General features: G+C 33.5%; 1 protein-coding gene across 4 annotated transcripts; it reads left to right on the forward strand.

The window, feature by feature from the left end:
* The first annotated feature begins 646 nt into the window (after positions 1 to 646).
* On the forward strand, positions 647 to 27,705 carry LOC121984759 (sister chromatid cohesion protein PDS5 homolog A-A-like). Of its 4 annotated transcripts, none has more exons than XR_006112995.1 (29): positions 647 to 870; positions 3,750 to 3,947; positions 4,205 to 4,386; positions 6,325 to 6,445; positions 6,576 to 6,761; positions 6,842 to 7,058; positions 7,139 to 7,284; positions 7,399 to 7,556; positions 7,628 to 7,777; positions 7,874 to 7,922; positions 10,624 to 10,815; positions 12,718 to 12,897; positions 14,039 to 14,181; positions 16,430 to 16,556; positions 18,544 to 18,690; positions 18,824 to 18,895; positions 19,290 to 19,426; positions 20,696 to 20,813; positions 22,498 to 22,632; positions 22,720 to 22,925; positions 23,031 to 23,169; positions 23,264 to 23,404; positions 23,516 to 24,154; positions 25,579 to 25,665; positions 25,748 to 25,776; positions 26,539 to 26,666; positions 26,963 to 27,054; positions 27,161 to 27,243; positions 27,332 to 27,705. XR_006112995.1 is itself a non-coding variant. In XM_042537885.1 (29 exons), the coding sequence occupies exons 1-29, from the start codon at positions 778 to 780 to the stop codon at positions 27,359 to 27,361; spliced, it is 4,116 nt and encodes a 1,371-aa protein (XP_042393819.1). In that variant the 5' UTR covers positions 649 to 777; the 3' UTR covers positions 27,362 to 27,705. The 4 variants fall into 4 exon arrangements, 2 of the variants coding, with proteins under 2 accessions (XP_042393819.1, XP_042393820.1); XM_042537885.1 differs by lacking the exon at positions 26,963 to 27,054 and having other exon boundaries at positions 649 to 870; positions 6,573 to 6,761; positions 23,516 to 23,596; positions 23,717 to 24,154; XM_042537886.1 differs by lacking the exon at positions 26,963 to 27,054 and having other exon boundaries at positions 649 to 870; positions 23,516 to 23,596; positions 23,717 to 24,154.

The following is a 27,705-nucleotide window of genomic DNA, read 5'->3' on the forward strand; positions in this document are numbered from 1 at the left end:
GGCGGCGCTCGAGTTAGGAGACTCGAGGAGTCAGGGGATTCAAATAGGACGACGGTGATTCAGCTAGGGTTAGAAGAGGAATCGAGGTAGAATCGCGCGAAGATAAGGTGACTGCAAATGGGGCTTCGAGGCGAGGCCGCGGCAGCCGGCCATCCTTTGTTTAGCGCCCGACAACTTGGACATTTGCCTACTTTCGACGACCTCCGGATGGCTAGAAGTCGTCCGTTCTGACCAAAACTATAATTTGATAGAGATGAATTTATAAAAGAATTATAACCAATTATAATCAGATCATAATTATAATCCGACCACAATTGAAAATGAATTTTTTTATCTATTTTTTTTTTTTGGACCAAGAGACTTGTTCCCTATCGGCGGTGGCCGGAAGGCTTCGCCAAGAGGAAGGCGTGGTGGAGCGAGATATTCTCATTCTGAACTTGACATCTTCTCATGCCGGGAGGTGAAAGGCGGGAAATTCAAATTGCTCGATTCTGGTGTTCCACTAGATCATTATAATGTACATTAACAGAGGCCAAATAGACTAATACTGACGAAGGAAAGATCGCAATTATTGGCATATTAAATTGTACCACAGGTACGCCGTAACTCATCCCCTTCTGCTCTGCGCCGTCTGTAAAAAGGCCTCCTGCAGGAGAAACCGCTGCGGATCGCCACAACTGACTAAAACCTAGAAGGCTAGAGATCTCTTCATTTCTACGAATACTTTGAGCGACACCTCCGTTGGCGATCTAGTGTTTGTCCTTCGGATCATCCGCCATGGCTTTGCCCCCGGAGCGAGTTGTACAAGAGGTCGGCAAGAGCCTTGCCCGACCTCGCCTCGGCAAGGATGCTTTGGTGAAGCTACTTAAGGTAACTCTGGGTTCCTAAGCGCCGAGATAAATCAAATCTCTATCGATCTCCGTGTTTTATTTCCGTTTCCTGATTTTGGATCGATTTGTCTAAGCTCCAAGTTCTTCCATGGCTTCGGTCGAGTTGTTCTATCCCAACGTGGTTTCTATTTCACTGTCAATAATGAGTTTCATTGGTGCACCTTTTGTAACCTAGTAGCATTAACTTGTAATCTAAGTTTTATTTTATAAGATTGGAACCCCGTAAATGTGATTCGGTGAAATGCGCTTTCTCGTCTCCATTATTTCTTACATCGTGAATGTAGTGACTAAATTAGTGATGGTTGATGTACTCCTCCCATCGCAGATCATAGTAAAAATTTGAGCAGATATCAGTGATGCTATGGGTACTTCGTAATTTCCATAATCTCATGGTATATGTTGTGCAAACTTGTAAGAGACAATTGTTCCTTGTGACTGATTCGCATCCATGTTAGCAGTATCTTCGATTGTTACATTGAGCTAAGGCAAACACACTATAAGAAGTGAGAACTGCTGGCAGGATATGCCATTTGGTGTACTGTGCTACTTGCTTGGCACAATGCTCACTCTAGCAACACCAGGAGTATCAACAGTTGATGAGTTGACTGCTATTAACACTTGCAGTAACTCTTGTTGTGGTTTTCTGGACTTGTAAATTCTTCTTGTGAGAGAAATTGGATATTAAGGCAAGAGGGATTTCATTAGTTAAATGAAATAGAACTCGAAGATGAAGAATGACACCCTCTGGCTATATGGATTGCTCTCTTTTGTTAAACCTAGATATAAATAAATATGAACTGGTGGGAAATTAGCTAATTTTAGCAATCTGCGTTATGGTGACATAATATGCTTATTGCTTTCTAGCTTAATCTTGTACAACACAAATATGTTTGAGGTTAAAACCTTCATACTTGAATTTGCTGTTTCTTTCTTCCTTGATCTTTCACTTGATGTTCAAGCAACAAAGAAGAAGATGGAACTATAAAGGTTTGTTTAATGATGGCAGCAGGCAGTGGGTTAATGTTGTTACTTTGTTATTTGAAGTAGTTATGTGCTTTGTTAAAGACCCATACAACTATTTGAATTGGGATGTCTCTTACATTACTGTCACTTCTCTTGACATCCATCAGTTGGAGAACGCTACCACAAATCAATACCCTTGTCCCATCTTGAACATGATCAATTAGTCTGTCTCTCTGAACTTGAACTATTACTTGGTAGAACTATCCTTTTGCGTCACTTGATTCATTTGTAAAGAAGAATCAACTAGTGTTGTTTTGCCATAACCCATATCTCCTTGTTTTTGCACCTTTGAAAAGAAGATGGGGAACCAATAACACACATCCCTCGGGAGAATGACCTCAGGGCTCTCTATTCAGCTTACACATGCAATCACTAGGAGTTTCTCTCAAGAGTCATTGTCATCTGTCCTCATCAACCTTTGAACTTGTCAAGTTGTATACTGTACCAATTGAAACACATACTGTCATCTTCCCTAAGTCTCTTCATACACTTGTTGTCATTGACTCACTGTCTCCCTCCCTTACACCACGTTCTCTTAGAATTAGAGCCTTTATGGATCATGCTCCATATGTTGATCGAGTATGAATTAGCCCTAGATGAGGTCCAACCTATTAGGGACTTGTCCAAGTGAGGAAAAAGTGGAAAAAGGAGAATTGCTAATAAAAAGGAAAAGAGCATGCCCACTCAAAGTTAGAGTGTGCAATTAACTTAAGTTTAAAGCATTAATTATAATGAAGAATTTTAGAAAACAAATATTATCTTTTGAGATAAGTAGAATAAAAATTCAAGAAGAAAGGAATATTAATGCATATATAGTTAATGAGATAAAAATGGGTGGTAAAAATTTGAAAAAGCTTCTCTTGTGCAAATTTTATGTCCTCTTTTAGAATAAAAAGGAAAAAAATATACTCTGGCTGTGGTACAATTCATAATTTATGAATCAAAAAGTTAGACTACTAAGGAATAGCACAGAGTAATGTTATTGTTGCAGAGATGAGAATATTATGATGGACGTATCTAGTTATAGGACATAGAAATGCTAATATTTGAGAGTTACTAAACAACATTTTCATAGGTGATAAAAATAGAGAACATAGGTTATAAAATTAGAGAACATAGGTTAAGATAGTATAAAAATGTTTAAAGGCAATGAGGTGATTTTGTAATTCGAAGACTATCTTTATTTAGAAGAGGAGTCAAGGAAGAAGAATATATGAAATTTTTTAATATCGTCACCAACTTTGCCCTTTGAAGTTACAATCTTGAAGATTATCACCAACTTCAGCCTCCAGCATTGTCCATCTATCAGTTGTTACTTTAGTATTCAGTTGCTTCATCCTTATGATCACTAGGCTTTTTTATAATTCTTTTAATTTTTTTGTTGCATAAGCAACAAGATTAGTATAGATGATGTCAATGCTCCAGTTTGTGGGGAGTATTAAGAATCATTTGACTTAATAGTTTATAGTTGTTTGTATTACGAATTTAGTCTCACATTGGCTATTTAGTTATTGGCTGTTGTATTTGTGTCCTACAAATATGGTGCAATAGTTTTCTAAAATAATAATTTTTCTTTCAATTCTCACTCTTCGTGATCATATTTTTACTGCACTTTTACCCTATTTGATAGTTGATCAGTGTAGTTCTTGGAGTAGCCTTTTCCATTCAGGCATCTTTTTAATGATATTTATTGTATTTTCTTCTTTAAGTTCTTGGTGGTCGCAACTGGAGCCAATTCTAGAGTGGGGACTCTTGACTGCTTCACATTGTTTTTTATTTGCAAGTTTTTGCTGACTAATCTTGATTTCTTGTTTTTTGTTCTCTCTTTTTGTGCAGGATGCAGAAGTTGCCTTATCTAAGTTGAATCAGTCTTCTTCTTTACAGATATCTCTAGGACCATTAACTAATTCTCTTTCTCACATAAATTTACTTCAGCATAAAGATAAAGAAGTTAAATTACTGGTTGCTGTATGTTTAAGTGAAATTATGAGGATTTTGGCACCTAATGCTCCTTTTACTGATGAAATATTTAAGGTAATAATCTTTTCTCAAGTTCCGCCTTTAAGTTTTTTTTTGAAATTCATAACTGCTTGTAGATACATATTGTTTCTTGATGGGTGGTTACCTTTGCTATTTTTCTCGGGGCAATAATGGTGGTTTGGCTTTTTAGATTTTACAGTAATTGATATTAATGTTCTTGAATGAGAACCTATGATATGGCTACTAGAAATTTTGAAAATTTTATTGCTTTCTAATTCAACCTTACTGTGAATTTTAATTGCATTTTGCAGCATGTTTTTAGGCTTATTATTGACACCTTCATGGACTTGGGTGATACTGCTAGTCCATATTTTACGAGGAGGACAAAGATACTGGAGAGTGTCGCCGCTTTGAAATGTTGTGTGATAATGTTGGATATTGATTGCGAGGATTTAGTTCTGGATATGTTCAAAGTTATTTTCTCTGTTATCAGGTTTGACTTCTTGTTCCTGACAATTCTCTAACTGAACAGCATCCTCAAAAGTTGTAAGTTAAATATACATTTAGAACACTATTTTGATGTTAGCTATAAACACCTATTTTCACTATTCTTTTTCTTGAGACTTGAGAGGTGAAGTTAGAATGCAACATTTGCTTTAGTCCAGTTTATCCACAGCTTTAGTGATTGAAAAATGATGCCTTATTCAAGATTTGTAATTAATTGGAATTTGATTGTGGAGAAATTTAATTAGACTGGTACTAGCAGGTTTTAGTCTAGCACATATTGTTGTTTTACATTAATGTTGTTGGGAATTCATTTGGGTTATTTAAATACAGTAAGATGTGGTAGATGGTACTAAGGTCGAATAACCTAAATAATTTCCCTTTTTAATAAGAGCTGCTAATTCCTAGGGCCTCTCATTCATTGCATGCTTTTTTGTTTTTTTTTTTGTTTTACCTTTGCATGCTGTAATTTGCATCTCAACAAGGTGAACTTGACTACTTAGGATATCACATCCTTGTCATGTAGTCAAGGTATTTTTATTCTCTTGCACACACATTTGTGTTCTTCTTCTAGGCCATCTCTTTGCATTTGGGTTCTTTCTCTTGCGACTAAGTAACAGATCATGTGATCATAAAATGTCACCCTCGTCCTCAAGCTTGTCTGCAGTGTTTTGTTCCCCAAGTATTATTTTTTTAACTTCTAGGTGCATCTATCCATTTGGTTCTTGCCTCTTGCTTCTAGCGCTTAGGTTAATCATAGAATTCTATAGGTTTCTTTCAATATGCTTTTGCATGTGTGCTCATACTTGTAGGTTGCTATTGTTGGCAATGGGTTAGATATTGTGAAATTTTGACTATCTATAACTGTATCTATTAAGGAATTCAATATTTGTATCCATCCTATGCAAGTCACAAATTTGTATTTTTTTACTCATACACAACCATACTTGCTATGTGCATTATTCGACTGATACACATCACATATTATGGATATAATTATCTATTTGATTAAATTTGTTAGGTCCAGAGTATGTTCTCCTAGGTTGTGCATAATTTGTCTAGATGTACTTGTGCTAGCTATGGTGCATAGGTACTAGACAATTCATTACACAACATTAATTGGCTCTATAGATGTTTAACCCGCAAACATAATAACAACGGTGACACAATGTATAGAATGATAAAATTGTATTATTTTAGAATGGAATATACAATCTTCAATTTAATTTGACCAGTAGAGGAGTTTTATAAGCTTGGATGAGATAGCTATTATCTCTGGTGCACAAGTTGATGCCAACTTGCTGTTTGTCTAGATTGTAACTATAAGCTGATTATGAATCTGTTTCTTCATCCTTTTTTATTGCTTTTGCATATGTTCTTTTGTTGTTTTACCAAACACTTACTGTTGTTTTACATTTATGTAAAAGTTAGTTACTTTATAATCTTCTCAACATCTATCCTTAGCTTATCTTTTGGAAACTGAAGGCAATTGTTTGATAATAGAGGTTAATTGGTAGGAGTTCTTTTGAAATACTTATGTAAAAATACGCTGTCATAAATATTTTAAATTTCTTGATTTATGTACATTATGTAGACTAGCTGATTTTTAAGTTGAGCTTTGTCTTCAATGAAAAGCTTGTGTATGAGGCAGTACCTTGGCACCAAATGAGGCATACATTTACTCAAACCTAACCTGACTACCCAGTGAATGATTATGGTGGATTGGCTGGTAAAGTTCACTTAATGTTCATCACCTGATAACCTTAAATATTCACCTATGTGATTGTTTTCTTGAACTTTTTCATGGTGCCGGATAGCTTTCTGTTTTGCACACATGATACTAAGTTTTTACCTTTGTGAATTCCTGTGTTTGACGTGTAATGATCTGGCTACACTGCTTATCTAAGCTATAACTGTTATTGTTTAGACACGGTCATCAAAGAAGCTTGTTCCAAGCTATGCTGTCGATTATGACACTTCTTATAGAGGAGAAAGTTACCCAACCACTCCTGGAGATCATTTTGCGACAACTGGTGAAGACTGAGAAGGTTCTTGTTTTTGTTTTTTGTTATCAGTTGCAATACTCATGCAAAATCTTGGTGTTATGTAAATTCAGAAAGTTTGTTTATTGCTTGCATTACAATCAGTTATCAACTTCTGTTAACTACTTATTAGCAGGGAGCATCGTTTCGGCTTGCTGTTTCATTGATACAGAACTGTGCTGGAAAGCTGGAGCCATCAATTTGTAGTTTTTTAACATCTTGCAATTTTGACAATGATACATGTGAAATTATTTTGGAGATATTTCAATGCGCCCCACAGATTCTCACCAGCATCATCCCAAACTTGACCCAAGAACTACTAGTATGTAGCTAGAGTTATTATAATTCCCTTTTATTATGTATTCTTGCATCAGAAGGCATCTCAATTGTTGTTTTTGACAGACTGAGCAGGTGGATATTCGTTTGCGTGCTGTTCGTTTAGTTGGAAACCTTCTTGCCAAATCTGAGCTCCGTTTTGGTCAGAAATACTATGCATTCTTTGTTGAATTCTTAAACAGATTCTCTGATAAATCTACAGAAGTCCGGATTGCCACAATAGAGTGTGCTAGAGAATGTTACATGGCGCATCCCTTTGGCAAGGAAGCACATGATATTCTCTGTGAGGCATTCACATTTTTTTAAGTTCTGATATTGTACTCTTTCTTTAGAATTTTTTGAATCTTGTTTACTTGCTTGCAGCTGTGCTTGAAGGAAGATTGCTTGATTTTGATGATAAAGTGAGATTAGCAGCTGTCTTTGCAGTTTGTTATCTTGCTAAATCTAATTTGACATGTTTTCCATCTGAGATTGTACTGCAAGCTGTGGAAAGGCTTCGCGATAAAAAGGTAACTAGGTTTTTGGTTTCTTCAAATAAGTATCTAAGCATCATGATAAAAAGGAGACTGGCTTTCAGTTTCTGCAAGTATCTATTTCTTTTCTTTTTTTCTGTTTCTTTGCAGGTTTCTGTTAGAAAGAAAGTATTAGATGAGCTATTGGTGTTATACCATGCATACTGCAACAAATGTTCTGAAGGATTACTTGCACTCAACGATCACTATGAACAAATTCCCTGCAAAATTTTTGGCTTTTGCTTTGAGAAAGATTGCAAGGAGTTCAGGTTAGTCTTTTCTCTTTAAATAATTGATTTAGATCTGTCATAGAGGCACTGAGGTGTGATGAATTCTGCAGTCAACACAACCTTGAACAAATCCTTGCAGATGGCATGTTTCCAGCATCGCTTTCTGTAAAAGAGAGGATAAAACATTGGATTACTTTTTTTTCAATGTTGAAGTTGCCTCACAGAAGGGCTTTAAAATCTATCTTACATAAGAAATGGAGGTATGATAATATTCTTCTGTTTAACTTAATGCTCACAATCAGTCTTTTTTAATATATTTTTAAAAATTTGTAAATTTTAATTTGTTGCTTTTCCAGGTTTCAGGTGGACCTAAAAGAATATTTGAGTCTACGAGATAAAGAAAAGGTATTTGATTCTCTGTTGTATTCAAGATAGTAACTTTGTAAGTTCATCTATATGCATATACATAATATGGTTTGAGATACTAGCATGTATTGATTGGAACTTGTTAGTAGAACAAATGATAGTACCATGGTTTAAAGTGTCGTGCCGAGACGGGCAAAACGGGCGAAACATCTCGTTCCGTCTAGCGACCGGTACCTGCACGACCTCGGCATTAGACCCGCAACAACTGCGACGTGTTGCACGACTCCGTGGCCGCAACGGAGAGGTCGCATGACCCTGTGGTCATAGCGGAGGGGTCTCTTGATCCGGCAACAACAGAGGAGGGGTTGCATAGCCCTTTTGCTACCGCCGCTGCAGAGGGGTCTGACGACCACTGTGGTTGCGTTGGAGGAGTTACGCAATCCCCGTGACCATGGATGAAGGGTCGTGCAACCTTGCGGTAGTGCCGAAGTCGTGCGAGCTCGCGAGTGGTGTCAGATTTCGTATTTTTTAAATTAAATTTAGGTTAATTATTTTAATCAACTCCTAGCTATGATGGAGATAATCTAAAGAGGCTTTATTAAATCCTAATAAAATTATCTAATTAATTTTATATTCCATTTATTTTAATTTAAAAATTATAATAAAATTTTTATTTATTTATCTATTTTCATATCTTTTCCTTTTTTAAAGATTATTTTTTATATTGTTTATTTTTAAAATATTTATGTTAAATATTTTATTGTTTAATTAATATATTTTATATTTAAAAAATATCGAAATTATATCGTCACGACACGATACGGTATCGAAATTGTATCGTTTCGGTTAAGAACCGAAACTTCTACACGGGTCGAAATTTTAAACCTTGGATAGTACTGGATGGACTGAATGATTTGGTACACATTGATGTCTTTTTCCTACAAATATCCTTTGTTTTCATTATGGCTTAGTGTTCAGCACTGTACCATTTATAGACTGTTCAGATTGGTATGGATCTGGCTATCAAAGCCTTTTATTCATAGAGTTTATTAAATTCTAGTGGCTCTTCTTTGAGTTTCCCCCTCAAAAAGGCATTGAAGCCTTGCACAAGGTGTTTATTACCGTTTTGGTAGAATTTCAATAACACTCTGTTTGAGGTTTGTTCTATGATTACTTTTATCCAATTGTCAAGTGTGGGATATGGTCTCTCAATCGTTGTTTCTATTTATGTTCTTTATTAATTAATTTTACAAACACTCAAGTGGAAGGCTTCAAAAGTTATTTTATGCCCATTTTGAAGATGCCCTTGTATATGACCTGGATATGCAAATATTAAATAGTAGTATACTCTAAAGAAAAACAATATTAAAAAAGCAAGGAACATTCCTATATTGAAGTGCACTTTCTAGTTTGTAAGATGGAAATGCCTAATCATGTAACCAAGACTCATCAATTATAGAGGATATGGATGGCAATTTCCTCCTAATTCGATGGGAAATTCAATATCCAATCCGAATGGAGGAGAGTATGAAGGGAATTTTTAGACCTGATTAAATAATCGTGTATGGGTATTTTAGGGTTGGGTATGGAGGCAAATATGGTAAAATCCTATCCACATATATATATATATATATAAGTCTCATTTTTTATTGGGAAAGAAAAAACTTTTGCTCGCTTCTTGTCTCGGGAAAAAAACTTATTTTCCTCTTTACCCAATCACCAACATAGATCTCATTTTCTTTTTCTTGAGAAATCCTCACCTGATCGAAGGAGCGAGTGACGAGGAAGAGCAGATGAGTACAAGAATTTAATAAATTTTCATAAGGTTATTGCAATATTTTTTTTAAAAAAAAGAGAATAGTAGGGAGTATATGGATACCCAATCCTTTGACTGATATGGGGATGGGGATGAAAGTTAAATAACCGTTGGATATGGAGATGGGTATGAGGATGCATATAATAGATGGAGATAGATACAGAGGATATGAAATCTGACTCAAATCCTACCTATTGCCATCCCTAATAAAGGGAGTTCAGAAGAGATGAATTTAGGAAGTATTCAATTACATTGAATTAGTTAGGTATAAGGGCTGTTATTTCAGCTTTTTGGTTGGAGGTTGAGAGTTATTTGAAGTTCTATCAAGAGTGAACAATTATCTGTTCCTGCTAATCTAAGGAAGCATAAATGATTTAACATAATGCAGAGTGGTCAGTTATCTGTTTCTCATTTGATTGGGTTGACAATTTGTATCAGTGTGTTATGATGAGCCACTTAGATTGAATAATTGATCCTTTAATTTATCTGGTTATATAGCAGTTTGCTTATTTGTGTCTATAAACCCTCATGATTAGCCTATTTTATGTTTTTGAGGAGAATATGGATTACATGTACAAGTGCTGTCTACATACATTATACCATTATGTATAAATTCTTTTCATACTGTCATTTGCATATGTTTTTCAAAATTTTGCAAATCAGCACATTTTCTAATTTTGAACATTGATATCTTAATCGGTTATCAATTACCAATGTGTGCTTTTTTTATTTGAATACTATGGCTTATAAAGTATATGTGATATATAATATGTGCTTCAAAATCATGGTAAAGTGTTATCATCTTTCTTCAACTTCATTTTTTATTATGCATTTTGATTATCTCAACTATGGCTACATGACTCATAGTCCTTGATGTTTGTTTTCATGGAGAAATTAAGTAGTTGTTTTGTACATGAATTGCAGGAAATTACTTCAGAAGATGCTTGCAACAGGATATTGTTATTGCATATGCAGATGTCCTCTAGTTTCTCTGATCCTTCTAAAGCTGTTGAGTGCTTCCAAAAATTGCAACAAATGAAGGATAATAATATTTTTAAGATATTGCTTGCATTGGCTGATGAATATGTATCTCCTTCAGCTATTCATTCTATTCATGTAAGAAATGTGGCTTTCAACTATCATTTGTTACTTTGTGTGATACATCCATCTGTCTTTGCTCTTAAAATTTTATTTTGTCATCTAGAATAGTTAGATATTGTATTAGAAGGACTCATGTCTTTCTAATGTTGCAAATTTGTTAAAAGTTAAAAAGAACCTCAATTTTCTTATATTTAATGCAGTTGATAGTACTTTCAGTTTGTTCACTGTTTAGCATAGGTTCTGCTAGCCATTTGTTTAGCAATGTGGCTCTAATTTGTTTTTCCAGTGTCCTTGGTTGATGTGCTAGAATTGTGTATTGATATGACAAATCACTTACAATGGATTGTGTAGCTCAATGTTTGTGAGGACATAAAAGCTGAAAATAATTATCAGGGTAATTCTAATTGTGTTGAATAACCTTAATTGACTATATTGAGTGTAGCTTTCTTCATTGGTATGATTGGGTAGTTTGTAATTCAGTTGTAGAGGGATTCAGCTAATAAATTCCTAATCAATTAACTTACCTTGTTGAACATAAAAAAGTCAATAATTATGCAAAAAAATGAATGTTAGTTGAGATTAAGAGAAAATTCGTGATAATTAGGCTTTGGTAATTTATATCCATTCTTGGTTTTAAGAAAAAGAGGTTTTTAATGGATGTTAGTTGTCGTTTTTTGTATTATTTAACTAATACAATTGATTTTGAAGTTTGTTTCTCTTAAACATTTTGAAAATTCTATGAGTATTTGTAGATTGCATTCTGTTTTCACTATTGATTGTTTTTAACAATTCAGCTTGAGTCAAATGGGTCTCTGTCATGTCTTTCCTGAGCTAGATCAACGAAACAGCAAGGTCACTTGTGTGTAATCTATAATTGTGATAGAATAAGATCCCAATAAAATAAATGGTAAATGCATACCTTAGAACAAATGCTACCTAAAATGGATTAATTATGATGTTAAGGCCTTACTTGCAGCTTCTCTTTATAGATTCCATTTCAAAACTCTATAATCACATCAATGGGTACAATCACTTAGGGGGCGTTTGGTTAAATGATGGGAATGACTATGAGTATGGATTTGATAGTAGGGTGGAATGAGAATAGGAATGGAAATGAAACCCATCAAGTTATATGGGTTTGGTTGATTCCCATAAATCTAGTAATCATTCCCATAATGTCATTCCTAAACCCACAATCCAAACACTATCTTTTACTATCATTCCATTCCCTTATTCCCAAACCAATCAACCAAACACCCCCTTAATGTCCAAAACAACATGGACAAGGAAGGGTATCAAAACAACACGATTTTAATATAACCTGGAGGATTGACTCAAAATCCATATTTATCTCTCTTTTTCTATTGTTCTAATGCACTAAAGGAATCTTATGGAAAATTCAATGAATTAAGGGAGGAAATATTTGCTTTTAACCCCTGACTACCTGTTGAGCATGCAAGGTTTCACAAGGTGATTTCAGGTTATAGATTATTTGTCTATTTTATGCACCTAGATGGTGGGCAAGACACCTTAGTCAGGGGCCTATGCTGGCTAATATTAAAATAAAATTAATTAATAGTAAGATTAAAAATGAATGTTCTATATATCTAACAAAATGTATTATGGTATGAAATTTCAAATCATGACTCACTTTTTATTTTCCAGGACAGAAGCTATAAAAAATTCCTTGTTATATTTCTTATCATCTTCCTTATAATTATGTTGGTTTGACATCATTAATGTAAAATCTTATGATTTATATTTTTTTTCTACTTACTACTAATAATTATATAAATGCTCATTCTTCTAGTTTTGCATTCTTTGAATAGAATACCAATTTATGCTCTATAGTGATTTATTAATAATGATGTGTTTTTCATGTCTTATTATTATTTTTAAACTTCTGTTTGTTTATAGGTTTCTCTTCTTAAGAAGATTGGGGATAAGCATCCATATTGTGATTTTTTCAATACACTCTCTAGAAAGTGTTCATATTCAATATTCACCGCTGAACATGTACATTGTATTTTGGAAGCTATTATATCTGAAAAGGACAATCAATCTAAAGTTATGCATGCCTCTTTAGATCTTCTAATTGTAAGTACTCTTGCTTTTCTATACTTCTTAGATCCAATTTTTGTTGTTTGAATTTTCTAGCCGTTCAAACCAAGACATGTTAACTATGAGATTCATCATTACCATCTAATCTAGTTTGTCACAGCTATTTGGGTTTGGCTATAAGAATTTTATCCCTCAGTTGAATTCAAGATTTGGTACTTTTATCTATAAGATTTATATCAGAATTTACTTAACTACAAATGTTAAGACATCATTCTAGAGTCATGAATCATAAATATGCCTCCGGATGCTGTTTAGGATGTTTGCAGTATGTGTTTTTTTAGCTTTTGTAGGAATGACTATTTAACGACAGATTATGGCTATAAGTGCAATAGCATGTAGGATCACCATTCAAACCTTGACCTCTTTAATTGTGGAATTTGTTAGCTGCTGTCTATTGCTAACTCCAATGTATGCCCCTTGGTGGATTTAGTGTTTACAAATTCAATATGAGTAGGATGACCACTGAAACATTGAGCTCCTTAATTGTGGATTTTGTTGTCTGTCGTCTCTTAATTGATTCTTACCATGGATTTGGTACAAAAAAAATGGTAAGTTTAAAAAACTAAAAATTGCATTTTGATAATTATTATTAGTGTGTGTGTGTGTCTATTTGCAAATTCAATATGAGTAGGATCACCACTGAAACATTGAGCTCCTTAATTGTGGATTTAATTGATTCTTACCATGGATTTGGTACAAAATAAATGGTAAGTTTAAAAAACTAAAAATTGCATTTTGAAAATTATTGCTACTCTGTGTGTGTGTGTGTGTATTTATGTGTGTGTGTCTATTTACAAATTCAATATGAATAGGATCACCACTGAAACATTGAGCTCCTTAATTGTGAATTTTGTTGTCTGTCGTCTCTTAATTGATTCTTACCATGGATTTGGTATAAAGTAAATGGTAAGTTTAAAAAACTAAAAATTGCATCTTGATAATTATTGTTACTGTGTATGTGCGTGCGTGTGTGCGACTGCGTGGGAATTGCAAAATGCATGACTACATTATACTGCATATGAGAGACCATATGATGCAGAAGCATTCCTTATGGCATCCTATTTCTTGGTATGTGCACATGTAATTCTGCTTCACAAATTCTTAAACAATCATGTAGGTCATTCTATCCATATTTCCCATGTTGATAAGAGGAGCAGAAGAATTCCTACTGAAGTTATTCTCCATGGGGACTGCAATGTATAATGAAAAGGCTCTTCAGATTTTATCAACAGCAGGTCAACATATTTCTGTAGAACTCAGGTAACAAACATGAAGCACTGTCTGCAGGCATGTAATGAGAGTTTTTCCTCCTTATTACTGGCTAGTTCTCGTTGCAGTAACAGAAAAAAAAGTTCCTTTTCCCAAGTAATAAAATAACAAATGTAACTGGGATTGAGAGCCCATTTGGATATATTGTTTCTAGATAAATCTTTTTATCTACTTTACAGTTTTGTCTTTATGGGCCTCTATAAGTAGAGATCTGTTTATGTTTTTAATGCTAACATCCTTGGTTTGTTATTTTTGTAATAAAAAAATTGTAGAGGTCTTTTGATCCTATTCTAGAAGTTTCCTGGCCACTCATCCACAGTAGTAAACCATATTAAAAGCATAATTCCTAATACTAGTACTGCTGTTAACATTGATGGGTACATTGCATGAACTAAGATGTTGCCTTGTGCTGTGGCACTGACCATTCCAGCAAAGATCTGAGATGCACACAGTGAGAAGATGAAATCATATACTATTGTTTCTCAAGTTCTTCTCCATCTTGAAAAGTTGGTGTTAGGGATTCCTCTATCAGATCCCTTGTAATGGTAGATCGTTGTGAAAAGTGTGAGAACTGTTATTAGGAGTTCTTTCAGTTCCTCTTGGTCATTTGTTGCATTCTCATGTTGTTCTGCTAATAAATATTTTTAAGAGCAACAATGTTCCATTCCTTCTCTTGTTGATTTCTTCTCAACGCCAATAGCACTTGTCTTATTACATTGATACAACAATGAGACCCACATTTAGTTCGAGGGCCAATACCTTAGATCGAAATGTTACTTCAAACTTTGATACATTGTAATATACTACTTGGCTTTTCAGATAATTAGTGCAATATGCTATAAATAATTATTATAATGAATTATCGTTATTCATTGTTTGACATATTAGTTTCTCAGAGATGTTAATGTTATTGAGGCATCTTTTTTAAGTTCCACAAATTATTAGTGACATAAATTCTTTCTGTAAGAGTTTGGAATATGGAGTTCGATATTACAGATGCATAAGAACCATAAGCCCAATCATATTACAAATGTGGTCAAACCAATTCTACTTGAGTTCGAAGTAGAATTGAAACATAAGAGTTGTTGGTGGAACTAGTTTAAAGAAGACATGTTGAAATGATTTATAACTTGAAGAAATTAGGAGAGCTTGACTAAGTTTAAGCAGTTGCTTAACTTTAACTCTCTTAAGTGAATTTAATATTTTGGTTTTCTAATTACCATTTTTTTCAATATTGAAAAAAGTTTTTTAGAAAAGTGCAATTTGTCATCTTTCCCTAATTGCATTTTCATTATTTCTATTCTATGCTTTATGCTTCTAATGTTTAAATTTTGATATTCATATAAGTAGTTTGTTTCAATTTTAGCTATTGATATCTATTAACTTCTTAATAGTTGCCTAGTGTGGTTTTGTTAGGGGACCTCATCAAATACCCAACATGTGCTCCTTTCAGATGTGTAATTTTAGAAGCCATCCAAGCATATCATTAAATGATAAATATGGTCAATAAATAGAATTAAAAAAAAGTTTCAATGTTGTGCATGCCTTTGGTAGTGGATTTAGAATGTTATGCTATTATTTGTAACTTATTTGATTAGTTGATTAGATATACTTTGTTTGTCAATTACATTGTTATGTCATTTGTTTTTTTCTTGTTATGTGAAAACATGAAATTTATTTATTTAATTTTACATATTTCTTGTTTATTTGTTAGTGAGTTTTCATTAATTAATATACTTTGTTCCATAGATACAAGTTCATTCTTTTTTAATATTTGCATCAATTTAAATTTTATTTTATTTTTCCTGTTGACTGTATGTAGTTTGGAATACTACATATGCAGCAATGTAGTCTGCCAATTTGGTGCAAGAAAATACCTTTTTATATCTTCAAAATTTTTAATGCTTTTGCTTATAAAAGGCTCTTGCACAACATTCATCCTTTTTAACCTTGACTTACATTTGGTGTTGGCAGTTTAGTATACAACAAAATCTTTAAAAGAAAACTATGTAATTTCATCGGTTGCTATACACATTGACCATTTCTGCTAATTTTGTCTCAATTTTTTCATTATCACCGGGCTGCTCCCTTTTTTTTCATTATCATTATATCCTTCATGCCTTTGCACTCAACATCATTGTGAATCACTCATTAAGCATTTCTCTAGATTTTGTTAACCAAGAAAACTATGATTGCATTTTTATGCTAATATGAAAGTCATGATTTTTTTTTCTTCCAGAGACATATACCCATTTTTGGAACATAAATGCCTTGAAGGAACGCGTAATGAGTCTAAACTCGCTGTGTCGGCAATGTCTTCACTTAATTGTACTACTAGTGATTGCACCTTTGCCACATTATGCAAGGTAATGCAAACCTCAATAAGAAAACTTGCAACTCACATCTTTTTTTGATTTTGATTGAAAACTCATAACCATTAACAATGATAAATTACTTTTGTTCTTTTGTCTGTTATCTTTGCAACCTAAATTATTGCTATTAGTACTCTTAGTTTTGCTTGGTTTCTAAAAAAGTATTTTCATGCTTATCTAGTCAATTTAAGTTTTCAGTTGTATCATTTGCATGGAATATCGTAGATAGCTTGACACTGCACAATTAGAATGATGGATAATAGTGTTAATGCCCTAAATCTAGATTGTCTTAGACAATACATATAGTAGAATATATAGTCATAAAAATGGACTATGCTAAATGATATAACCTTCGCAATTGGAAGCCAATTGAAAGACATTAATTGTTGGTTGAAATGCTTCCAAATGGGACAAAAATAAAAAAGGGTGCCCTTTGTTTTTTCCAAAACGTCAAAAGAGTGTCCCACTTTGATTTTTTATCAAAAGGGTGCTCCATGCCCCTATAAAATGATACAATTGTTCTTTACTATATCATTTTCATTATTATCTCTCTTCTATGTTTCTCGCCTAAATCTTAAATCTGAGCGTGTTGTAGCAGCTACAGTTTTATAGCTGATACAACATGGAAAAAATTATTTGGAGCCTTTAAAAATGCTTTAAAAGATGTTTTTTTAGCTAAAATCAGGTTATTACGTGTAACTAGTTGCAGATCTCTAAACGAATTTTAATTTGATATATTGTGTATCCATTGGTTTAACCTGAATCAAAAGTTATGATCTCTCAAGATTTAGGGTTTAACATTCATATTGTAATAGATACAAAACCGTAGATGTTACAACTACGAAATCGTACCTGGTAGTTGCTACAATTGAGCTGTCATATAGTTTTAGCAGTTACAGATTTGTAGCTACTACAATGTGAATGTCAAATCATAAATTTTGAGAGGCTATAATTTTTTACTCAGGTTGAACCATGAGATGCACAAATACAATATATTAAATTGAAGCTCATTCATAGATCTACAACTGGTTACACGTTGAAACTTGTAACAACTTAATTTTAACTCAAAAAAATATCGTTTAAAGCCTTTTCGGAGGCTCTTTAAACTTTTTCGAGGTTCCGAACAATTTTCGTCTCAATATTTTTTCCATGTTGTAGCAGCTATGAATCCGTAATTGCTACAATTGTGTGATAGTTTCGTTGTAACAACTATGATTTCGTAGCTGTTACAATGCGCCCCAGGTTCATGATTAAGGCAGGAAATATAGGAGAGATAATAACGAGAACAATGTAGAGGGTAGTTGGGTCATTTTACAAGGTGGTGGCGTGCCCTTCCAAATAATAGTCATCTCGTAAACTCTCAAGCCTAGTAAAATATATACAATTTTTCTTGCATCTCAATTTATGATATTAAGTCCAATCATCAAAGTCCCCTTTTATTCTAATCGTCCATGGTATAAGTAATAAAAATATTAACGCATATCAAAATGTTGTTTAGGTGTTTGCATAATAATATATAGCAATTGAAGTTTATTGTTACATAATTTTAATGAATACACAGATAAAATTTGTGAATGTCTAGTCTTGAATTTCTTACTATTACAACAAAATTATGTGATGGAGAGATTGATAACTTTGTGCATACATATTGGTTTTGTCCTATTGACTTATTTACTTTAATCTGGTTTTTTAGAACCAGCCCAATTACTGATAGTAGTATTTACCCATACTTGTCTTGCATTTCATCAATTTGGTTGTATTTATACAGGCAATTCTATTTTTAGTGGGTGTTTTCAAGTTGTTGCTTTTTCATGTGGTGCTGTGAATACTGGTACAACTTAAGCTCTAAGTATTGACATTGATGCCATAGTCATAATATTTGTTTGGATGATCAATTCAACATGTTCGATTGTTCGTGTCTTTGTGGTGTTAATAGAATATTCATGGTAACTAATTGAGCCTGAGTTTTTTTTTTTGGCAGAAAGTAGTTGATTATTTGCATAATGAAAATCATGTCCCAACACTTCTTCAAACCTTGGGCTGCATTTCACAGTACTCCCCTTCATCCTATGAATTATACAAGAAGGAAATCAAGCATTTTGTTGTCCAGGAACTTTTATGTTCAAAGGTAGTTTAGCACCTTATAGTTTGTATATATGAAAGCACCATTTACAGTTTTGTAGGATCAATAGTTGCAGATCGTTGTTCTTCACCAAGTTTAAATCTTTAATAATTTTAAATTGAAAATTTTGATTGTGTAGGGTCATGTGTCAGATTCAGAGCAAACATTCTCCATTGATAACACTATGTGCAGCTCATTGTGCAAATTGAAGGTTAGTGGCTCTAAAAGATACATAACTTTTGTAGTATTTTGATTAGAAGTGTTGCTTGGTGGTTGTTTTATTATGAAGTTGGACTTGTTTAAGAATAATTTTTCTCAGAAAATGTCTATTTTTCATTAACCAAAAGTGAATGATTTTTGTTCCACTAAAATTTGAAAAAAGTTTTCCTGGATTTTTTTTCCAGGAAATAAAGGATGAAAAGTTGGTGTGGCATAGAAAAGTGAGGAAATGAGTGCATGTAATTTTAAAAAAACATGTACTAATTTTCTCACTTTTTTGTTCCTTCTCTTTTCCTTCCTTTATAGGAAGCAGATCTAAGTAGTATGTATTATTATTTCCTGTAGAATTTCCATATCTGATATTCTGATAATCTGATGTTTTTCAGATATATGCATTGAAATCATTGGTTAGGAGTTTCCTGCCTCATCAACCATTAAAGCTACAGCATGAAGTGAATGAATTTTTCAGCATTCTATCAGACTTATTTCTTGAAGATGGGATCATGAGCAATAATGGCATAAGGTAAAGAGTGTCAGTTCCTTTTTTTAGAATAGTTTTGCTGCTTGTTTCAGTATTTTATGCTTGCTGAACCTGTTGTACTATTGCTTATACAGCTCATTTTGGCTAAGCCCTCTGTTTTCCTTCGCTGAATGATTTCTAAATCATTTCTTTGTGTTGGTAAAGAAAATTATTATATTCTGCCTATTAACTGTTTCACTGTGCAATTTTTCCCATAACGTAGTGTGCCTATACTGTGGACATGTCTTTTGCTCTTATTGGGCGCTCAACATACATACAGTGTGTTATTGTTTTGACCATTTTTTGTTCTATTTTAAGTCCATATGAAAAAACACCAAACAATGAGAAAGTTCATAGATTTTTTCTTTTTTGATGATTTTCAAATTTATATATTGATCATTTAAGCATTGTAAAAATACATAGGATGATATAATTTTATGTCAAATCAATTATAATTTAAAATATGAGGGATAGAGAGAATTAGGCAAAATGTCGAGTAGTAAAAGAAATCTAACTAAACTTAGTATTATTGTTGATTTTTTCTTAGGTAGAGGTTAGAGGCTAGCATCACTTGTCTTAAGCCTTGATTATAGCATTAAAGAAGTGAGGACCTTGAGCCTAAGCAATCTCACATGTTTGCATGCCTTAGAAGGTTATATTCCAACAGAGAAGAGAGTATTCTTGAATCAAATGATTTACTGATACTTGAATGAATGAAACAACAGTGGAGTTCTCTTTTATAGTCCATGTTTAGTTTAGTTATAAGAGTTGAATTGATTACAATGCAAGTGGAAGGTGCATGGGGTAGCGGAAAACCATATAATGCAACATTAGGAGACTAAGACCGGATTAATGCAATATTAGACTAGATACTTGATAGTGGAAAAGTCAAAGTGGGTCAAGGTTGTCAAGATACTTGGTATTTTAAGCCCAATAGATGTTGGCGGTGGAAGTCTTAATAGGTCATGGACGACTAGATGTTTAGAAGTTGGGTTATTGATGAAAAGTTCTAGCACGTCAAGGATGACTCATGTTTGGCTGTGGTAGAAGTCCAAGGAGGTTTCAAGCCATGATGTCAATATTTGTTGGAGACATTGTATTGGTGTTGGGTGAATTACCGAAACAGAGATTCGTGTGATCACTGTTTACAAAACATAATAATGATGTCAATATTTTGCAGGTTATGTTTTAGATTTCACTCTACTTTGTTATCTTTTGCAATCTTTAACATTCATTACTAGATTCTTAAATATTATTTTCTAACTTGTGCAGTCAAAATGACATGGTTCACCTCAGATTGGCAGCTGCAAAATGTGCTCTTCGCCTTGCGACAAGATGGGACTTTCATATTCCACCAAAACTTTTTCAGTTAGTTATTATGAGTGCAAGGGTATGAAATATTAGCTGTTAATGCACATTTTATCCTATAGGAGAAGTGTCAACTTAGGTGTTCTTCCTAATTTGTCAATATATAGTAATATGTTACATTCATATTTTGCAACATGTGTGATGGAGTTTTATAATGATACATAGTAAAATGTGTTGATGTGCAGTAATAATGATATATTGTTATTCTCAATCCACAGAGTTTTATGTGATTAATAGTTTTAAGGTTATTTGTGATGCTTGTCAATATAGTTGTACAAGAACTGGCATTTGCCTTGCCACCACTTGAATGTTTTGACTTATGGCAGGTTGTAGTTTCATGGCTTAAAGTTGTGTTATTTCAGAAAGGTATTTTTTGTTTGGGTGTGTTTCAGAAAACTACTACTCTAGTCCTGCTACACTAGAAAACAACCTTCAAATCATATATTACTAAACCACTTTGTTTTTTTGTCATAACTACGTTCCTGTGTAATGGCTTCTTTCCTACATAAGAGATAGTTTCGTCACTTGTGACAGAACATAATCATAAAATAGCCACCCAAAGAAAATGCAACAATGTATAATGATAAAAATGATAAATACTGGATTTTTTTTTAAAAATGAACTAAATATGTTGACACATTAACTAACTCATGCTTGACAACATTAGTGAACTCATGAATGAGTGTGGTTGGAACCATCTTTTGGGTGTCTTCTCTTGCCCTCTGCTTATCTATGATAGAAGGTGGTACATATGTATGTTTCAACATCTGCATAATCCAAATAATTCTATTAGTGATACACCCCTTATCCTTATCGTCTGGTAAGGACCTCATCTACAATAGAGCATTGACCACTAAAGACCTTAGCCACAATGGACTCATCATTCACTATTATCTTAGGATCACCCCTTACGAAAATAAGTCTAATTGTGTGAACTGTGCTAACACTAAAGACAATAAATAATTGCATTATGATAGTCATCCAAAACAACTTGATTAGACTACATTACCACATACATAATAGATGAAATTATATTAGCATTTACCACATACATAATAGATGAAATTATATTAGCATTTAAAACCAATGATGTGAAATAGTGAAAATGCATTTCATAATAATCCACGTAAATAGCTACTCATAAAATGACTTAGCATGATAAAATGTATAAGATGCTGCTGTTATATAATCAGACACTGTAAAGTTTCACATATATGCAAATCATCAAAAATTAACAGTAGTATGAATAGAGAAGGTATAAAATAGAAAGATAGCAAAATGACCCAAACTAAGAGAACAAGGAAAAAAAAATTACACGCCCTAGGTACCCCAGCCATAATTATATATTAGGCAATTAGTTGCGTTTACACAAGTCCTTGGTGTAGTTGATATCGTAGCTTAATTCCTGGGAGGTCTGAAATTCTGTGCGAACTGTTTTGTGTTGTTTGGGCTTCGTACAAGACTACAAATGATTATTTTTGTTGGATCAGTGTGCTTCAGAAAACACATCCCTCTAGGATTCACAAATAATTTGTATGCAACAACATTCATGCTTAGGATTGACTCCATACTTTTTCTTTTTGTAAATCACCCTAGTCTATTTTTCATTCACTGAGTTCCCATAACAGTTGCAAATGAATCTACAATTCAATCTCTTTTTTAATAATTACAGACCTCATAAGCATGTGGCTTCCATGTGATTTCAGGATCCTTCTTTTACTCTCCGTAAGGCATTGATTTATAAAATACATAAGTTGCTAAATGAACAAGCAATACCTGACAGATATGCATGTGCTTTTGCATTGGCTTCAATGGATTGTGTGGGACAACTTCGAGATGATGTTAGTTTTCCTCTTTTAAGGTCATTGAATGCAATTTATTTGATTTCTCTGTTGTGTAGTTCTAATATTCCCCTTTAATTTTCTTAGTCGATGAAGTTCCTCAATGAATTCCTGAAAATGCGGAGCAGACAATTTAGCATAAAAATTGATGATGTAGCGCAAAAGAGAGATGCAATTGCAAACACAAAACATCCAGGATATGTTGTAGTTTTCCTAATCCATGTTCTCGCCCATGATAAAAACTTTCCTCCTGACAATTGCCAAGACTATGAAGCTTATGCTGAGTTCCTTAGGTAATAACCTTCCTCATACTTGCCTTTCTTCTAATGTTTTTCTTTCTTTATGACTGATAAAAGTCATAACTGGAAGTCACCATTTTTGTTTTCCTTTTCTTGCAGTCCACTCATTATCATGTTACAGGCTTTAGTACATTTGGGTGATAAACAGAATGATGCGAGTCAAATAACATCATATATGCTGGGTATTTTCTCTGCAATTCAGAAGGCTGATGATGCTGTTGATGCTATTTGTACCCATGTAGTTTACCTTATTTTGTCCAAACAACCAGAGATTTTGTTTTTTTTGCCCTTCACTTTATTTTTCTAGATATTGATCAGCTTTTTCTGTGCAGAAATTGCATGTTTTGTCAAAAATAGGTTCTCTTGCAATAAAACATCTGACTATGCATTGCAAGATTTCCTTGGATGCTTCCCATCTTGTGTTGCTACCATCATTATACTTCAAGGTTTGCCAGGATGCAAATGACCAAGGGGTAAGTAGAGCATGCACTTGTTTCATTACTTTAGTTTAATCACTTGGTAGTATCTCTTTTTTTGACAAATGATTGGTTATTGACTGTTGTACTTACTTTTAACAACATCAGAGATCAACTGCCACTGATAAGTTATTGGAAGGAGGTTTTGTGAGGCAGATTCTCAGTATATTTGAATCTTACATAAATCAGGTGGCCTCCATTGCACCTCTAAATTCATCTCATGCAGTTGTATTTCAAAGCATGCTGATTGAACTATGATGTGATAAATTGTTATAATCTATTCAAATGTTTTTTTTCTCCATTTGATAGCCCACAGACACTGAATCTAAACAGAGTATCAAGCTTATTGATCCTCGGAGTTGCGATGTTATAAAGGACATATCAAACATTGCAAATCTGGATAGACATGTGGATCCATCACTCGGTAAATCAAAGATGAAAAATAACCTCAGAAAGGGGCTTCAGAAAGTTTGCTTAGATTCTTCTTTGATATCAGCACAATCCGTCCATGATGAAATAAATTTAGAATCTGGAACTGCTGAGGATGAAGTGACAGAAGAGTTGATATCTTCTTCTGGTTCTGTTAGTATACCTCCTGCAGTTACAACTTCAGGGGTTTCAAAAAAAGCCCTTCCTTCTAAGGAGTTAATGCTATTAGCAAGTGAGAATTTTGTAACAAGTAATGGGTTTACCAATCGTCCCAATGGAATTTCAAAACCAATATCCAAATGCCATTTGGATATTAAGGTATGTATATGTATACATGTCTGAAATATTGTTTTACTTTGTTGTCTCCGATATAAATAAAAAAAAAAGCCTTATTTTGTAAACTAACTAATATGTATCTCGTAAACTAAGTAAACTAACTAATAGGCTTACTCTTGACTCTGATCCTCTATGTTTTGAATCGTGATGTTAGACATGTATTTTTCAAAGAGGACATATGGGAAATCAGGAAGAAAAGGTCTAAATTTGTGACACAGGTTCAGAGATACATCACCAGAGGCTTGATATTCTGATCCAATAAATTGATTAGTTCATCCCTAAGCCAATCTCTTGATGCTGTCAATTAGAGTTTGTTTCTAGTTGGTCTTATCTCTCAACTCTACCTTTGACTCCTGTGACTAGGTGCAGTGCAGAAGCAAGTCTCCTTTGACTCCTCTGCTCCTTCCACTCCTATGACAAGGTGTGGCAACACCTTTGACTCTTCCATCTTCCTACATGGTACTGGGAAAGGCATAAGTCACCTCTACTTCATCCTCTCTTCCTCCACATCTTTCCTGTTTCTTTGCCTCTTCGATATGGTGAAACTTCATCTGTAAGTTGGTATTATACATTTTGAATTATTTTTTCCTTAACATATTTAGTTTAACTGTGGGAGGTGTTCATTCATATGATCCTCATACTAAGTGTGCGATCGGATAGTTTGAATATTCAATCATGCACAACATGACAACAGAACGCCATGAGCCCCACCCATTGGGTTGGCCATATACTTTCCATTGTAACCTTGTACTTATTCTTTGACATTCTGTAATGACTATTTTATAAACAGTTTGTCTTTACTATTTTTCTTTAACATTCACACTCTTATCAGAGGCTAAATCAATTGACTTACCGGGGTAAGAGCAAGGATGAGAATAATAGATATAAATACTAGACTAATTCAAGAAGTTTTTCTTTTGCCCTGGTTCGTTTGATGCTTAGTTCATATTGAATGCTGATATCTCGTGTGAATTTTTTTCTCGATTAACTAGTTTAACTGTATGGAACAGCTGAATCTATTAAAATGAAATTGGACATTTATAGTATGCACGTTGTTGTTTAAAAAACTCATGTTTAGTTATGTACCATAGTTAAAATATGAATATGGCAGGACAAAAAAAAATCTGCGCTAAAAATTAATATTCCATGCGCTGCACCATGCAGGATATCAGGTTAATGTATGCTTAAATATTACTAATTGCCTTCTCACATAACATATCTTCTTCCATTCGGTAATACAATGAACAATAGATGTACTTGATTCTACTTAAATTCACTGTAAAATTTTGCTTTTTGTTCAAAAGTCCTTTTCCTCCAATGTATTGATATTTTTTCATTTATTAGCTATGCAACTTAATTGTATAAAGATATTCATGCCTTTCTATTGATCTGCTGAAATTTCGTAGGGTACTACTGGTAGTGGTGACGTAGATCTTTTCCACTTTCAAGATAAGAATTGGGAGGCCATCAATAAAGTGCCAATTCTTGATAAGGTTTGAAGTACTCAAGTTTTATATTGCCTTATTATTTTGTTAATAAGATTAGCTTTCTAATATTTAAGAACCATTGCTGCAGAGTAGATGCAACCTTCAACCTACAGATTGGTAAGGAAATTTAATTCCTTTTTTTTATTGTTTTGATGAAATTGCATACCTTTCTCTAATTTATTTTGATGCAGCTAAAGAACCTTGAAGTAAAGAAAATAATGGAATACTAGGGACTTGAAATTTACATGTAGAATACATGTTTTTCTTCATTTTTTAATATATATTACTGGCAAAATGATTTTCAGGGCTAAGGAAATTGCATAGTAGAGAAAACTAGCTTCCAGTGATTGGGTTTTGGCCTTGTCTTTCAATTGAAATTTGATTGGACTGTTGACTTTTGGTATAAAGATATATAGTCACTATTAGATTTAGCATGAGCTATATAAGGCTCAGGATTGTTATTCAACTGCATCAATAAAATCATAATATGCAATTGAATTTTCAATATCGACTAAATTTGATTAAGTGTGGGCATTTGAATCATTATTGGTAATCTTGCTTATGTTATGGAGGGAAACTTTGTTGCTGGATGAAATGTGTATCAAATCAGTTTTATTGGTGTCTAGTCAAACTTCTACTTGGAATTTTGGGTAAAGTCGCCGAAATTGAAACAGGAGATGCCACTGGATTAAAGTAATTCAATTAATACCAGCTTATGTTTACAGTATGTCCAATCTAATTCCTTGTCCAGTAGTTTAAGCAATTGTAATTTTGTACTTTTAAATATGGGTTCAGCATGTGGTTAGACCTATTTAATCTATCTGTTCTCAAACTATTTTCTGTTCACTGTTTTAATCCGATATCTACTCATTTATTTAGGTTAGATTCTTCTAGTGGTGACAAGGAAGTCTTAGCTATTGATGGAGATGAAAGTGACAATATAATAGCTGATCGTTGCAACGAAAGAACAGTATCGTTGAAGGAAAACGCATTATCATCTTCAGTTGGTAAAATCTTCTTACTGAGTTGTTTCTATGCCAGTCAATTTGCAAGCTCCGTTTAGTTTTTACTTTTGGCTTGAACAAAATTTACTTTTTTTTTTATTTAATTGGAGTAAAGATAAGAAGATTATTACTCTTTTTTCAGTGGAAATGACTTTCTTGGAACCAGACAATAAAGAAAACACAATTTGACGAAACTAGGAATAGTTGTAAAGAACCATGATTTTTTTTTTTTCAATCCTAGTAACTTGGTTCTTTAACCAAGAATAATGATGGAACTACTTGCTTACTTTCCATTTCAGTGAAATGATCACTTCATATCTCTTTGTAACAAAAGTGACAATCCACTTGAACTGGTAGTCCCCGAGCGTAAATTTCTTATGTCCAATATTCAGTGAGTTGGATCTCCAGATTATATTATTCTCTGGTGCCATGTGCTAAATATGATCTGAGCAGTAAGAGGTGCGAATGTAAAGCATTGCTTTCCCTTTTCTTTACAGCAGCTGGCAAAGGAAATAACAAGAGGTCGCGACCAAGTGCTTTAGAAAGTTCATCAAATTTTGAAGATCGGGTCATGACTCGTGTAACTTGCCCTTTAAACACATTGTTTTATTTTGGTGTTGCAACTTGCAACTGCTTCATCTCACTGATTTTTTCGATTCGTTTCCCAGTCTCGGAGGAGCCAACAAAGGAGGAAATAGGCATCCCAATTTACAGCTGATATCGACTGCTTCAAGCATAGCTGACATAGTCAACAGCTGGAGAACCGTGGTTTGGGCGGTGAATTAACGTTTATGTTGAAAACATAAAATTAAAAAAAAATATCTAGTTTTTTTTTTTTTTTTTTTTTTTTGGTGTTAGAGTTGTATGTAAATAAATAGTTAGCCGGAGTAATATCCTTATTTTTTTGTTTCTTTCCATCTTTTGGGGTAATTATGTCTGAGGCCCCTTCGAGATACATTTCATTTTACCCGTGATTGCAATATTTTTTTCTTGGAATTATGTTTTAATTGATTAAATAACTAATTTTTGTTTCTTTTGTTTA

Source organism: Zingiber officinale, chromosome 5B (assembly GCF_018446385.1).
Source record: "Zingiber officinale cultivar Zhangliang chromosome 5B, Zo_v1.1, whole genome shotgun sequence".
NCBI classification, from domain to species: Eukaryota; Viridiplantae; Streptophyta; class Magnoliopsida; order Zingiberales; family Zingiberaceae; genus Zingiber; species Zingiber officinale.